At 36.5% G+C, this 16,022-nt stretch overlaps 1 protein-coding gene across 3 annotated transcripts in view; it reads right to left on the reverse strand.

Moving 5' to 3' along the window:
- Window positions 1-3,367: 3,367 nt before the first annotated feature.
- Window positions 3,368-16,022, reverse strand: part of KDM3B (lysine demethylase 3B) — a 52,888-nt gene continuing 40,233 nt past the window's right edge. For all 3 annotated transcript variants that reach the window (XM_040573959.1, XM_040573960.1, XM_040573961.1), the window contains exons 17-24: window positions 15,274-15,445; window positions 12,396-12,486; window positions 12,180-12,310; window positions 9,161-9,280; window positions 8,521-8,660; window positions 7,992-8,168; window positions 7,342-7,476; window positions 3,368-5,219 (exon numbers count right to left, since the gene is read on the reverse strand). In XM_040573959.1, the coding sequence (XP_040429893.1) occupies window positions 5,139-5,219; window positions 7,342-7,476; window positions 7,992-8,168; window positions 8,521-8,660; window positions 9,161-9,280; window positions 12,180-12,310; window positions 12,396-12,486; window positions 15,274-15,445 (1,047 nt within the window). In that variant the 3' untranslated portion in view covers window positions 3,368-5,138. The remainder of the gene's footprint in view (window positions 5,220-7,341; window positions 7,477-7,991; window positions 8,169-8,520; window positions 8,661-9,160; window positions 9,281-12,179; window positions 12,311-12,395; window positions 12,487-15,273; window positions 15,446-16,022) is intronic.

The raw sequence follows: 16,022 nt of genomic DNA on the forward strand, positions 1-16,022 counted from the left end.
CAGGTGAGCGAAAGATGCAAATGGAGAAAATTCAGAGACTTGTTGAGTACAATGTATGAAAAGACTGCGAGTGCTGAGTAACTGCAGCATGGGTATGTGACACACAAAGAAAATGTGCCTTAGTGTTCTAAACTGTTTAATGTGCCGAGGAATAGCAGGAACATTTGCAATTAGAGGTATAAATAGTGATAAGAACCACAAAATATGAGCATCAACATTAGTAAAGCAGGTGGTCTTGTGAATGTCTTAAGCGAGAGTCCATTATAAAGTGGCAAATTAAGCTTTAGAACAAGTCCAGGAAAAGTATTTTAAGCTAGCAATTTATAGTTAGCAACAAGGAGCTCAATTTCTTTCCGTATCATGAAGAAGAATGAGAAATTAATTCATTACCTTCTCACAAGGAAAAGCTGCTGGTACTGAAAAGCTATTTTTGTAACAAAAGACCACTGTAGGTCAAACTGAAATAGAAAGATTTATTATTAAGTTATTAGTAATGTTGCATAGTGTTGAATAACTAAGATTGTAAGACTTATCCAGGAAAGCAATTCATCGACTGTTTTCGAATTAAGGCTGTGTATTTTCTACCACCAGATACACTACTGCTGAAGTAACTGATGATAAATGTGTGTTCTACAAATGTTTAAAACAGTTGAATAACAATCCATTTTATGGCCTAAACAATGAGGCAAGGGAATCATATCTTCCTTGACTAGAGAAACTTGAGCAAAGCTCCATTTACACCAATGCCAGGTCAGATGCAGAGATCCTGCCAAAACTGAGGTTCAGGCAGAAGCTGCTCTAATGAATAGAAACTACAATTACTCAGTGCTGAAGAACACAATAGCTCTGGAAAAAAATGGCAGAATAAATAAAGGTCTTAGGAAGAAAGGTGAAGTGGAAGATCTCAATAGCAGCCCTGTCTCTGAAATTTAAAGGTGCATTTTGTAATGTAAGAGTATCAAACCTTGAAAGGACTACGGAAAACAGAGACAAAGTGTAAATTGACAATGTAAACTGACATTGTAGAAGTAAGGCCCTAGAACTGGATAAGATTATTCTGAGAACATTTCCTTTTTTCACCTGTTTTGCTTTGTGATTGGAAGCCATTTAGTTTAGAAGAGACCTTCATACTGGAAGCAGCTTTATTTTATTAATTCTACATCTTGAAACTCACTTTACCATTTTTGTATGAGTCTATATATAAGCACAAAGATAAAATAAAAAGTTCTTCCAAGGCGGGGGGAAGAGGGATATAAACAAAAGTAAGATGAGTTGTACCTGGTTATTTTTCAAAAGCCTAGTGGGAGTATGCAGCTGTTTTTCAATGGTTGAGATTAGGGATCTTAGAGACACGGCCACTTAAGAGGAAAGGAAGCTATGGGCTGATTTCAGACTCTGAGATGCAATGGGAGATAGCGACCACAAGCAGGTCTATGCAACCCAAACAGACGTGGCTTAAGTTAGGGGAAATGCTGAAGGTGACAGTCAGAAGGGTTTACTTACCAGTAAGATGTATTGTCCACAGGTGCTTTCATGCTATGCTTTTCACTCCCATGCTGTGTAGTTCCATGCTCATTTTCTACCTAAACAATACTTGTAAGATATGCTAGATGCATGACTAATTCACTAGCACATAATAAATTTCAACCAACACCTCACAACCGAAGAAGTGAGGAAACAGAGGGAAAGTCCTATATGCATAGGAGCAATACATTTTAAAGAGTATCTGTGCCTGAAAACTTTTCATCTTTGTATTGCAAGTAAATCCAACTTACTGTTTAACACCTAACTCCCCTCCAATACAATCCTGATTCCACATCCCCAGGTTCTACAAGAGGTGACCTCAGAATCTGTCAGGTATTAAATGAATTATACAGCCTTCAATGTATTACTTCTTTCTTTCTCATTTATGTTGCCTTGTTCAGTTTCCTCAGAGTACGGTTTATAAACAGAGAAATGATTAAATGTTGCAAAATTAACCTTTGTGGACTGTTATATTTTTAATCAACATCAAATAAGGAATGAAGTTGTTGGGTTGAAAAGGCATTTCTTTCCCTTCATCTGAGACTGAGAAAAAGAGATGAGTGTATCCTGTGTAATGTTTTGAAGGCTCTGTGAAACTGCTAAATGACAGTGCTGAGTATTATGCCCTTTTGCATGGTTGAACACACATCAACCTTCTGTATTGCGAATGCACTCTAAATTCACTTGGACAGGTAAACAGCTGTAACAACCTGAATCCCTTCTCTCATTTGTCTATAGTTCCGCAGGATACTACAAGACAGCAAGGTTTTAGCCAATATTAAAAAATGCTGCCTGCCCACTGTCTTATGCAGCTCCATTTAGTAATAGCAAGACCACATTCAGTAGAATAAGTGTCATGTAAACGCTAAGGATGTTTGAAAGAAAACAAAACCAAAACAACCAACTTCTCAGTTGTCTGGGATTTTATATATAAACAGACACATATATAAGTATGTATATACACTTATAAAAATATATACATGTGTCTCTCTCTATATGGTTATATGTATTTATATATGATCTACATATTTTAAATATACAAAAATGTATGTTTGCTGATACATGGTATATGAAAATTCTATTTCAAAAATTCTGAAGTTATTCTACAGTGGCAATTATATTTTAATTAGTTGAATAGAGTTCTAGGAGCTGACAATTACAGTTTCTAATCAACTGAAAATCTTACTTTGGTAGAAAACAAGCAAGAACTGGTAAGTGGATTCTGAATCTAGCTAAATGCCAATTTGTACCTATTATAAAAAAAATACCTACTTGGAAAAACTTGCCAAAAGAAACTGTAGCCTCTACCTCTTGATCTATACAATCCAGATAAAGGATAAAAGTGGTCAAATACAAGTTAGCAGAGCTGATTTGACCAATCAATTTACATTTTTTTCCTGTCTTATATGATCTAAAATTTGGATTGCTATGTATTTCTTAATTTTAATCTATAATTTTTGTGCAAATCATTCCTCTGTTTTTGTTTGAATATTGCCTTAGATTAATTGTACTCTACGATTATTAAAGAGGAAATTCAAGAGTCAAAAACAATGTTTGATAGACTCAAACCAAACAAAGGCTCATTATGAGATGCAGAACTCTTTCTGTAGATCACCACACTGCGAATGACCCAGCTATTGTATTACACACAGCTAAGTCTTTGTCCTTATGATCTTCATCTAACTCTTATAATTGCTGATACATATGCAAAAAGGGGGAAACATCTCAACTATAACTAGTCATTGAGAATGGTTTGTATGCACAGAGTCCATTAGGAGAGCACAAGAAACTCTGTGTAACAGGTATAATACTGATGCTGAATGGTTCATGGGTCTGGGATAATCCTTTTAATCTGTAGAAGACTGGCATAGCCCATACTTGAAGGACAGCTGCAAGGGTATGAAGCCAAGGAGTAAACTACTCGAATCAAGCAATCAACCTGAAATGCTGCCAGCCAGCGGGTCAGTGAAAAGAACTGCTACCGCCATCACAATCTCCAAGGCCAGAAACCAAGAAATCTTTACAAGCCCATCTATTTCTTCAGTAGAGAGGGCAACTCTGAATCCCAGCCTGGTAGAAAGACAGCAAGAGGCAGGGAGCACAGCACAAGAGATGTGGTTTATGACAAGACAGATGCTCTGCCAAAATTAACTCATGAGTTAGTTTTAATCAAGAGTCTGAAGACAGCTTGGTATGCTGCCTGCATATATTTGGGACCCCAGGCCTAAAATACCCAAGCCAGGCCCAGGGCAAGAAATTATCAGCTAGCCTACACTACCACTAGCAGAAACTGAAATAACTTCAAAGCAGGAGTATCAGTGGCCAAAACTGAAAGAAATTGCCCAGATTGTTACAGTAAATGACTTTTATTTTAAAAAAATGAAATAACCGTGAACATATTAACAGGCCTGCAGGTGGCACTACAGTACAGCTGGATATAAGGTAGATATATTTCCCCATGTACCCAGACAATGAAATCCATTGCATCAATGCTGACATTAGCAAATTCTGAATACAGTTCTATCAAGCAGAAACGTTTTACTTAAAATAGTTCTGGACAAAATTGATTCTGAAAGTTAACATTTCCTTCACTTTTGGAAAGGATAGATGTTTTCAGCAAGCACTGGTTTGGGGTGAACTATTGCCTGCAGTTACCAGTGCAGGGAGAGATGTACAACATCTCTACATGAGAACAGAGTTCATAGTTCTTTTTACTTCTCTTTCTGAGGAAGCAGCGGAGACATGGGGATAGAGGAGAAGGTGGGTGAGGAATATGGGCAAGGGAGGTGGGGTGTCAATTTCTATTCACTCTCCTTTGGCTGTTTTTGTGCTATTTTGGACTGCTTTCTAAAAATCACGTCTTTATTTTATTGAAAGGAAGACTAAATGTAATGCGCCTTTCCTTGAAAATCCAAGAACAGTTGTGGTACTTCAAAAATACTAAAAATATCTACTTTCATGAAATATTAACTGTTTCACTACAAACCTAGTTTTTCACTAAATACACAATTCTCCTATTTCTGGAGCCTTCTGGGGAAAAAAAAAGTGGGTTCTCCCTTTATTTCTGCAACTCTACAGTGTATAGAGAAATGGCTACAAGAAGGGGAGTGCAGAGAATAGCTTTATCTTTTTCCTTGGCCTGTATTTCACATGGGAAGTTTACTTAAATTTCTGCAGTTGGGCTACTGTTGGTCACACTCCTTTAGCAGCTATCAACTAAATCTGCAGTAGGACAACCCACTTCCAGCAAATTCCTTCTAACTTTGTGGAGACTAACTAGGCATGAGGAAAAACACCCACACTCTTTACACCATTTCTATTCATAATATGCAGGAACACCAAGTGGTTTCCATGTTCTTCCAATTTGCAAAAGGCCACAAGAAAGGGACATGGCACCTTTCATTAGAATCTGGAATTCTGCATGTAACAGTGCAACCTTCCATTAGACCTTCAGCGTTGAGGCAGCATAGAAAACAGTGGCTGAAGAGTGTGTGTAATACTGACCACACCAGCTCTTAGTGAGAAGCCTCTGCTCCTGCAGAGGCAGTCATGCAGTCCCTGTATATACTGTGAGCAAAAGGCTTACTTCACAGGGCATTTGGAATTAGCAGTTCCTACGATCTAGCTAGTTTGGATTCATGAGCCTTCAGTGTGCCAACAGCATCTTTCACTGCGTGGTAGATAATGTTCTTCACCTGTAAAAGAAGAAAAAAGTAGTCAACTTCTCCAGACTAACAAGGAGTCTAACATACCTATGCAATCAATGCTGGCAGTTGAATTTGTGATAGTAAGTTATATACTTGTATATATAATATATACTTTGTAAGTATATACTTACAAAGTATATACTATTACGGCTTTAGTATATCAGCACACATTTAAACTGTCACAGCTAGACTACACAAATATTTCAGAGACCTACACACAGCAACTTGGTAACACAGCAACCGATTTATTCACGTTATTTTAAGATAAAGCCTCTCCTTCATGAGAGCTATGAGGAAGTACACTTTTAAGTCATGCAAAGACTTTGAAGAAGTCCTTTTGATCCAAGTCACTTACAAATACATATGAATCAAGCCCAAAAGGAATTTGTGCATCTTACAGAAAGGCAAGCAAGATTAGAGGTGAAAAATCCACTAGTAACCACAGTATTCTGTTCTGTGTTGAGCTATCTAACAGTCAAAGCTATATCTCGTTTCAGATTTATGTGAATTCAGTTTCAAGTAGTTTAACTGTGCCAGTTCAACTAACTGTGAAGCGCCAATATTTTCCCCAATATACACATGATCTCAGTCTTTTGTATCATTTGTGTGACAGTTAAAGGACTTGAGTTATTCTACCCCATATACATATATCTATCACAGAAACATACATACGTATAAAAATATTGTAATACATTAACACTATAGTACAGGAAAATTAGGAAAAATAAGTAAACATTGCAAAGATCACTTATGAGGCACAAATCATAGAATCACAGAATCCTTTAGGTTGGAAAAGACCTCCAAGATCATCAAGTCCAACCATTAACCTAGCACTGCCAAGTCTACCACTAAACCACATCCCTAAGCACCACATCTGCACATCTTTTAAACGCCTCCAGGAATAGTGACTCAACCACTTCCCTGGACAGCCTGGTCCAATGCCTTACAACCCTCCCAGAGTAGAGGTGTTTCCTAATACCCAACCTAAATGTAACCACTATTCATTTTCACTGGGCTACTTTGTCAGTAAGTAACCAGCTTTTTTATTATAATTTTTACTTGGCTAATGAGCATTATTCATTTTTTGCAACCTATTCATTTATAGGCACACTTCCTCATCTTTATAACTACAGCTGAAGAGCTACAGTGTTTGAAGATGAATCCTGACGACGTGTGTATAGAGTTCTGCTTTACTTTAAAATCCTGTGCAGTGAGAGGTGAGAGTTTTGCTTTACTTTAAAATCTCATGCAAAACCATATAGAAGCTCATGGCAAATTTTCAGCAAATTCTTTGAGAGAATCAACTTGGTAAGTTCTGACATTCTTGGGTGACATACTGGAGAATGGTTACATATTGAGTAGTCATCTTTTCAAGAAAAAGCCATTCAGCAGATTTCTGCTCCACCTTCATTTTACACCCATGAGATTGCTAATACAAAAAGAATGCTGACAACAAAATTTGTAAACTACACAAATATTAACTCTTTAGAGGCATGTATCAGTGAAATCAAGAAGGGCCTCCTTACAGTCTTCCCTATGTATGACTTACTGCCTTAAACACAATGTTCTATTTCTTTTTAGTGAACATAGTATTCTGCGCTTAGTTACTGGTTTAAGCAGTTGCATTTCTTCGAAGCCAAAACACACTTCGTTTTCCTTTTCAGGATTGGTTTACATAAGCAAGCCTTTCAGTCCACAGCAACTCTCTTTCAGGTAATACAGAAACAAATATAGGTGTCATTAGTGAAATAAATATCTCCTCAAAACAAAGCATTGCCTTTTGCTTTTTTAGTAAGGATTTTTTCCTGCTATATGTCACTGATATTCAGGATTCAGCCATTTATACACTAATTAAAACTGACACATGCACTAGTCCAATAGTGGGATAGTTCTTTGGAAAGCCAGAAGTTTATTACTAATTTTTGTTTATATGATACTGTAGACATAGATACACAATTATTATTTGAAATACTTATCAAATGAGAACCTCCAATGTTGTGTAAAGTTGTTTTGTTGTTGTTGTTTCTTTTAAATCATTAGTTACATGTTTCTAATACTAAAATGTGGCCAAACACAGGATATATTTAGTGACTACATCATAAATGGTTACCTGCAGTTTATCCTCATGGTTTGTATGTGTATTAGACAGATGCCTGAACTCCTGGGTCAGACGGAAGCAGTGCTTCACATGTTCTGGAGATACAAAATCTTCTGCCACTTTAATGCAGCTGTACAAATTATGGACCTAGAACAAACCATACAGAATCAATACAAAAAATAAAAACAGGATGTTTGGTTCTTCTGCATTTGCTTACCAGAAACAGGAACTGAAACCTATTTTGGTTTCAAATAAAATTGTGTCTCTAATGTTAGAACAAAATACATGACATCTCAGATGTCCCCTTGTCCTCCCTCACATGCTACTCTTGCAAAACATAACTTCCTGTCTGTTCTCCACACTTCATCAGAATTCTGTTCCCTAGACTGAAGTTTTACTATGCAGAAATGTTTTCCAACCATTCATTCTAAATATTATTTTCTTAATTCTGTCACAGTATTGTACACTTCATTCAGGTATTTTTATCATTTTTACTAACATAATGATGAAGATTCAATTCAAACAGATCCTGTAAGAACTGCATACACAGAAAAACAAACTTAAATCAGCAACAATAACTAACAGTTATTTGGAAGTCACAGTTCTACTGTGCTTCTACTTCAATTCTATTTGTCAATATGGCCTAGAGTTGGCATACTTACCTGATGGGGAGCACCAGCAGGAATGAACACAGCATCTCCTAGGAACTGCACTATTGCCCAACCTTGTACACCATACTCATCATAGAGTCGCTTACGTAAGGTCTGGTCCAAGTACCAGCTTTGGTCATGAATAGGGTCATGATCTGGGGGATTTTCTTGGCCTTGCTCTTCTCCAACCTAGGGCCAAGATACAAGATAAAAAAGAAAACGAACCATGACGCAGTACCTCGATACTGCTGTCTCACAAAAAGCTCTGTACCAAAGCACATACCAAACATATCTTTAAACTATTTCAAAGTGGGACGCTACTTCATCAAGTTCATTTAGGTCTTAACTAGCATGATATGCATTAGTAATTAGCATGAAAATCCTATACCAGGCTAAAGACCTGTGGAAAAAAAAATAATATCTTCAAAGACAGTGTAAAAATATGTATGCACTTGATGTCAATAGCAATTTGTATCATTCAGCTGCTCTAATTAAGCTTGTCAAGATACCATGTAGGCTCTAGACTTTGTCAAAAACATACCTTCCGGAGAAGTTCCCTTATCTTTTCAGCATCCTTGGCAGCATAGATATGCCACAATGCTCCAGGTTTTTCTCTTCCTTCATGGATTCGCTGCTTTGTTACATCATCAGCATCTCCCTCATCAATTGTTTTCAAAACTTCTGAAAGGGGAATCCACATGAAACCAATATGATTGTGAAGCTTCTGATTTTTGACATACAGAACAGGAAGTAGCCTTTTGAGACACTAAATCCAGCCACACTGCAACTGCTGCATTAGAGTACCTTTTCTAAGTGCCTCAAGCTTCACCTTAAAATTCAGGCAGTGTGACAATTGACAACTAATAAGAAAACTCAGTCATGAATTCAAACCGAACTAGCTATAATTATTCAAATATAAGGAGAAGAAAAAGTAACCTTTCTCCTACTTTCTTGAGGCACATGCGTCTAATTTCTATGAAAGCTCTGCTTCTTTGACAGTCGGGAACCAATGAAATATTACTGTACTTTTAAATACACGCTGCAGATGTAGCGAACTAAATATATAACAAAAACATTTGGGTTATGTCTCTCAGTTACAGTAAGCTTAAGCAATAAAAAGTATAGTTTCACATATACAGTTGATTTTTAATGGACTGAAAACATCTTTCCTCAAACATTACCATCATCATGGGTTCCTTCCCCAATGGGAATTCCAACATACACCATGACATTAACAGCATCAGACACATCCAAATGCAGATTTGTAGTACCAACTCGTCTGTCTTCTGCAGTGATTAAGCCTATAAAATAGTGTAAAATAAAATAAGATCCTATTTAAGCTTCTAAAAAATTAACCTTATTGAAAAAGCTCTCTAATCTGCTGCCTTTATGCAGCAATGAAAGCAGAAACCAATGTCAAGGAGCAGCTGTAGTAATTTTCATGTCATATATGGCATAAGTAAAAAGTTTACTGAAAAATAGTATTGTTATTTTTAAATAGAAGCAGCAAGTATAGTTCAACCCATCATGAGAAAACAGGCATTTTAAAAACAGACTGAATTTGTACTCAACAATTTTGTCTCCCTGAGGGTCATTTATATAATCTGCAGTAAGGAACTTTGCTTTTGTAATACAGGTAGGTAGTATGCGTTCTCTGGCACTGACTTCCTTTGCTTGGCGGTACAAGAGAAACCTCATCTGCTATAACTAGTATTAGCAGCATCCTTTGCATAGCACATCATTGGACTGTCACAAGTATACGCCTCCAGCAGTTAATTATTTTTTCATACTTAGCTGTAAAATCCACATGGTCCACTGAATTCACAGTAGTTATTGTCCAAATCATTGTTAACAATTCAGATTACAATTGAGTAAAGGAAAACACCTGTAGACTCTCAAGTGCTTATACCTTTACACTCATTCCTCTAAAGTGGCTATGAGTAATGGCTAGAGTGAGACTTCAAATGTTTACTGCTTAATTCTTTCACTTTCTCACATAAGACATTCTTCTCTCTTCCTCTGATCCTTCAATGGCACTCCCTCTACTTTTTGTTTTACCATCTCCTCTAGCAAGTATCAAAGGAAAGAAATTTAACAGATTACAAAAACGTCACATCAGCAAACACTAACAGAACTATGACCACGAGACTACCCATTGTGTTTCAGAATCACCATCACAATTATCTCTCTTTCATTTAAAATGTAAGTTTTTGGGAACAGTAGCTCAACTCACCGTACAGTACCCACCATAATCAACCACAAACAACTAATTTAGACAGTTTTAACATGGATTTAGGAAAGCACAACTAAAATACAAATATGGATAAACATAATATAAGTTCAAAAAACAGACTGGACATATTCATAATAGACAGATTAATTGCTGACTTCAGGTAAGGGTTCTTACAACCTCCAGACCCAAAACTGTGCTTTGCCAGAAGTAATAGTTTATAATGAAAGAAGGGTCATTCTTCCCATAGCTATTTGCTACTGATCTAAGTCACGCAGAGTATGCTGGGAAAAGCATCATCAATGTCAATTTTTGCATTAAAGAGTTTAGGTATTTATATATAAAAATTGGTCAATATTTAAGGGTCCTATACACACAAAACTTGTTGAATAGAATAGGATTTCTCCATGGTCAACTTCTACAAATGTGTCTTTTTTTCAGGTAACTGAATATCACTAAGAACTAAGCTTCAAACACAATTTTCCCATCTTAATGGGAAGAAATTGGAATAGTCCTTGAAAATGCTAAACACGGGAAAAAAATTTACCTCATCATTAAGAACTTCCCTATACCACACATTCAGAAAACAAAGTCATATTTACAATTGAAATACATTTAATACACTGGAAAAGTTCACCATGGACATTCTCATTCACCATGGGCAAACTTACTGTTCCTATTCCTAGTTCCTATAGGAATTATTATATATCCTATTCCTAGCAGCTATAAAGTAAAAAAGGTACAAAAACCTTTTTGAAGGCAGACCTAGCTAGATATTTTCTTTCTGTTTTAAAGTAAATAAAGCATAATACTTTCCCTCTTTGGACTAAGATCTATACATCTGAAGAGGATCAAATACTAGAGGGTTATATTCCATGCTAAAAAATACTATCAGCATTCCCTCCATGAACTCTTATACAGTGGAAAAGAAAATTTGATATTCAAGATAAATTTAACAAAATGAATCCACTCCTGCTGCTGTCAGCAACTAGCAGTATACAAAGAAAAATTAACCTTTACTTATTACTTTGCTTCTTGCTGCACTCTTAGTTTTATATTGCTTAACTAGGTGTAGGCTCTTTGGTGTAGAGCCTTCATCACTCAACTTATGTGTCTAATAATACATAAACCAAAACATTGGACACCTTTAAATATTGTAAAAAACCACTCAATTTACCTAAGTTCGTAATCCCCCCCCCTCGACTTCTTAAATCCTTTATTTGTGGTCATACAGTTGTGCTAAAGAAAAAAAAAGGCAAAGTAGCCCCACAAACACATTCTCAGAAATACAAAACATTGGCTTGCAGCATAAGTCTAACCTACATCTGATTACTGAGTTAAAACATTTTATTCCAAAAATATGAAACGATAAATCTTTCTTGTCCTCAGGTGACTTGTTACTCTAGCCATATATATATAATTGGAATTCAAGATCTTAAAAAACACTGCATCCCTGTATCTTAAATACTGAAAGAGCACTAAAGAAATTACTGTACTGGGTTTACGTTGCAAGGTTTTGGTAGCAAAGTGATGCAGGGCTGGCCTCTACCAGATGAGACCAAGGGCTGCTCTGTACTACCGGTGGTTCTAGCCAGCTCCAAGACAGGCTTCCCTCAAGCCCAAGCTGAGCCCATTTAACCACTGGCTAATTTTTCTTTCAACTGTAGCACTTGATCTCAAAAAGATATCAACTTTTCATTGAATCCTGTCTCAGTATTATGCTTATTATATGTATTGAATAATAATTGTTTGCAAACATATCACATTGCTTGGAAACTACAACACAAAAAAAAGGCACATATAAGAATCAGAGGACTAGCATAGGAATAGATCACAGGAAGAATGCAAAAAAAACCAGAAGTGTGCTATAGGATAAGTTCTCAAAGTTCTGATTAATGCCAGTCTTGCATATGCCCCAAAAATAATAGAAAGTCAAAAAAATCAACATCTTCAGAAATACTCTCACATACCATAGGCATTGTACATTTTGGGACCCAAGTCGGGACGGACAAAGTAGCTTGGCAGCCTAGAGGCCAAATTCAATCTGCCATCCCTCTTGGTATATTCAGGAAGAGGAAGATTTTCCATCAAGTCCTCAAATCTAGAGAGCAAAGAGAACAAAAACATGCTTTCCTCTGCTCTACTGTCAATATATCTCTAGTGCATTGCTGCTAAGGTTTACTTACCTTGTAGGCATCATATCTCTAAAGTCCTCCCCTGGAGGCCAATCCTTTAACTTTAGTACCATTGGCTGACCATCATCTGACCTGAGCCTCTCTGTAAGAAACAGATTAAGATTTATTCATGTCATTTTTTTATTTTTTATTTTTTAAACACAACACATGACCTTGTTTAAGCTATATGTTTTTTTACATTGCACAGCAAAATGAGTCCTGATTTTTGGGGGAGCACTCCCAAATATTATCATAATACAACCAAATAACAGTGTTAACAATTAGACAGTGGTTGTGTCATTATCTACAGCAGAAGTCTAACAGATCTTGCACAGCTACTAAGTTTTAAAAAAGTTTTTATTCAACTCTGAAAACAAGCTTTTCAAAGCATTTTACCTTACTGCCTTTAACAAAGTCTAATGCTCTGAAATCAATCCTAACCTCAGTATAAAACAAGAAACCACAATACACCATGCTTAAAAGCTAAATAGCAGGCAGTTACTGAGGAAGACAGACTTTAGTTTCAACATCAAATGCTGTTTGCCTCAGATGCTAGGATGGCTATGAAAGCATTCTGAAGTGCATACATGTAGCAGCTTAGAAGACTAGGCATAAAACATACAGAGGAAGCAGAGTTCACTCTTTACCAGATTCTTCACAACTCTACAAGAAATCATCAGATGGAAAACAGGACTGACTGCAGTCTGCTACCTCCACATCTCCGTTCCCCAGAAAGTAACATTCTTTATCATTTTCTACCATAGCAAGGATTGTCAGACAAACAAAAATCAGACTGCATAAGCTAGCAGAGCTGCTGACTGGAAGTACTGGAAGAGAAAGTACGTAAAAAGAAATTAGGACTTGGAGACCTGTGAATCACTTCTGCATAACAAATTAACAGGCTGCAGAAAACAGCCCTAGTTTGCAATATAAAAAATGATCTGTTTTAAATGAAAATGAAGAACTGCAGATATGTAAAACAAAATGACAGATGTAAACAAAACAAATTTTGACGAGCTAGGCATTTTAGAGAGGCAAGTGAACTGAAAAGCTCAAGGACTTAAATTTAAAGATGTTTCAGAACTTCCCGTATTCAAGATTTTGAATTCATCAAGGATCTTTGTTCCAAGCAAGGATAAGAAACTTGTAGGAAGGCTACCTGGAAAGGACAGAATGAACAGCTACTTGGAGAATATAATGATCTGATAAATTATATGAAACAGAACAAAATCCAGAAATCTGATCAGCAAAGAAAGCCAGGTCTAAGAATGGTCCAAACAAAGTTAGAACTGCCAGAAGTCCACTTAGAACTCACAGATATTAAAAGTAAGAAGCAAAAGATTAAAATTAACTAAAATAAACTATCATATAGCATAATTAAGGGATCATCTCAATACCAGCTCCAAATTAAGAGGCTGTTCTGCATCTCTTCAATAGCTAAATGACAGTATGAAAAAAAAATCTACATATTTGAGAAAACTAAAATTCATGTAATGCAGAAAAGTCAAAATCATTATATAATTCCCAATTTTTCTGTAAGTCAGTATGTGAAAACTCTGGACTAACAGCAAATAATACTCTTCTAAATTGGAGATTGCATTTGGCTGAAAAACAATAAATAAAATGTATTTAAAATAAACTTGCAAAAATAAGGTTTTCCAACCTGGATCCCTAACATTTCTCATACAAAGTGTGGTAAAGGCATTGTCTAAAAGGAATTCAACAGTAGATTTTGCTAAAAGAACCTATCTAGAGACAAACTAGAAATAACATTTCTTGAAGATAAATAGACTTTCACAAATTACCCTGGCAAAAAAAAAAAAAAAGTGAAAAGTTGGTGAAGTTTGCCAATTACAGTTAATACAAAGAAAGACTATACCATTATATCCCTCTAGGCCATTGACTTCTGAGTAATAATGGGAATAGCATGAAATTTAACGATACAGAATACAAGACTGTGTACTTGGAACCATATTTTAAAAAGCCCAAAATTGCCAATTCTTTGACTAGACATGACTAGGGAAGGGAATATTGGGATTCTAAAAATCTATAACCTTGTTTGCTGTTGAATAAGCATTCCATTAAGCTGTCCAATAGTTCAAAAATTTTTCCTATGTACACATAGTAAATATGGAAATCATTTTATAGATAACAGTTCTACAATCAACAGCATTGTAACAAACCGTCACAACCCTAAGATGTGCAAATATAAGACCACTCTGATATAGGTGTGTACACTCTAAAACAGCGTTCCCTGCTTTTCAGAAGCTGTTTAATCTGACCAGCAGAACACAGACCAGTTTTATCCCCAGGAATTTTAACTGGTTAGCTTCCACATGCACACTTGACAGAAGGATTTCTCAAAGCAGAACTCAAGCATTAGTAACGTGTTATCACATGAAATATTTATACAGCGTTGCTATTCATAATTTATATAAACTTACAGTATTTTATTTAGTTGGTGTGTTCCAGCAAGTCTAAGTTTTAGTTTCAAAACCTTCAGTCTGTTTTAGCTTTGCAGGTTCCCTTTAGTTTTAAAATAAATGTTGAAGTTGGAAGTAGAGCAAGGGTTGTCAAATCACTTACTGTCTTCATAATGGTAAGTGATGATTAATTTCACTGAGGAAAGTTCAAAAAAGTAGTTTCCCATTAAATGGATCACCTTTTGACATATCAAAATAACATGTCAAAGTTTTCTTTGGCAGCCCAGACTTCATCTTCAATAAAATAATTTCTAGGGTGTGCAACATCTAAGGAGCAATGGCTTCTTTGGATGAGACTTATAACTACCAGAACTTTTTTTTTTTTTTGAGAAAACGTGGAAAAGGGGCAGTTGAAGGTAGCAAGACAGACTGCTCAGTTAAACTCGTCAGCCATAGATATTACTTACTAGATATTATTTCAAAGCCATCCCAGAAGTCACGCACTTTCACGTCTGAAATTATGGCACAGTTCCTGCAGTTCACCAAATCTACATCTTGATCTCCAAATTCCAGGCTGAAAGCTTCTGGTTTCCAAAGTTCTGACTTCAACTTCTTATGGACACCAGATACCAGCACGGGCTGAGAATACAAAGATGCATGCTTACTCCACTGTAACCAAATTTCTTACACATGCAGCCAAACGTTCTTTGGAGCTGAGACTCCTGACTACTATTTTATAAAAGACACCACAAATCTATTTTCACCCATGTCTGTTTTTTGTTCATCAAAGATACAGCCAAAATCAGAGCAAGCTTCAGTTCCAGGCAATGTGCAGTTACCTTAGAAGCAATACTATGTTAGACTTCTTAAGGCAAGCGTCTTGGGTTTACAAGTCAAGACTGTGGTAGCTGGGGGACTGCAGGGGTGGTCTCTGTGAGATGAGACCAGGGGCTGCCCTGTGCCAGACATGGACAGTTCTGACCAGCTCCAGGACAGGCCCACCACAGAGCCCATCAGCAATGCTGGTGGCACCTCTGTGATAACGTATTTAAGAAAGGGTAAAAAAAAAAAAAAACAAACACTATACAGAGGTGAGAAAGGAGCGAGAAAAAAAATGCGAGGGAAACAACCCTGAAGACACCAAGGTCAGTGAAGGAAGACGAGAGGTGCTCCAGGCACCGGAGCAGAAATTCCCCCGCAGTCCTTGGAGGGGACC

The sequence above is a fragment of the Cygnus olor genome, chromosome 14 (genome assembly GCF_009769625.2).
Source record: "Cygnus olor isolate bCygOlo1 chromosome 14, bCygOlo1.pri.v2, whole genome shotgun sequence".
Lineage (NCBI taxonomy): Eukaryota > Metazoa > Chordata > Aves > Anseriformes > Anatidae > Cygnus > Cygnus olor.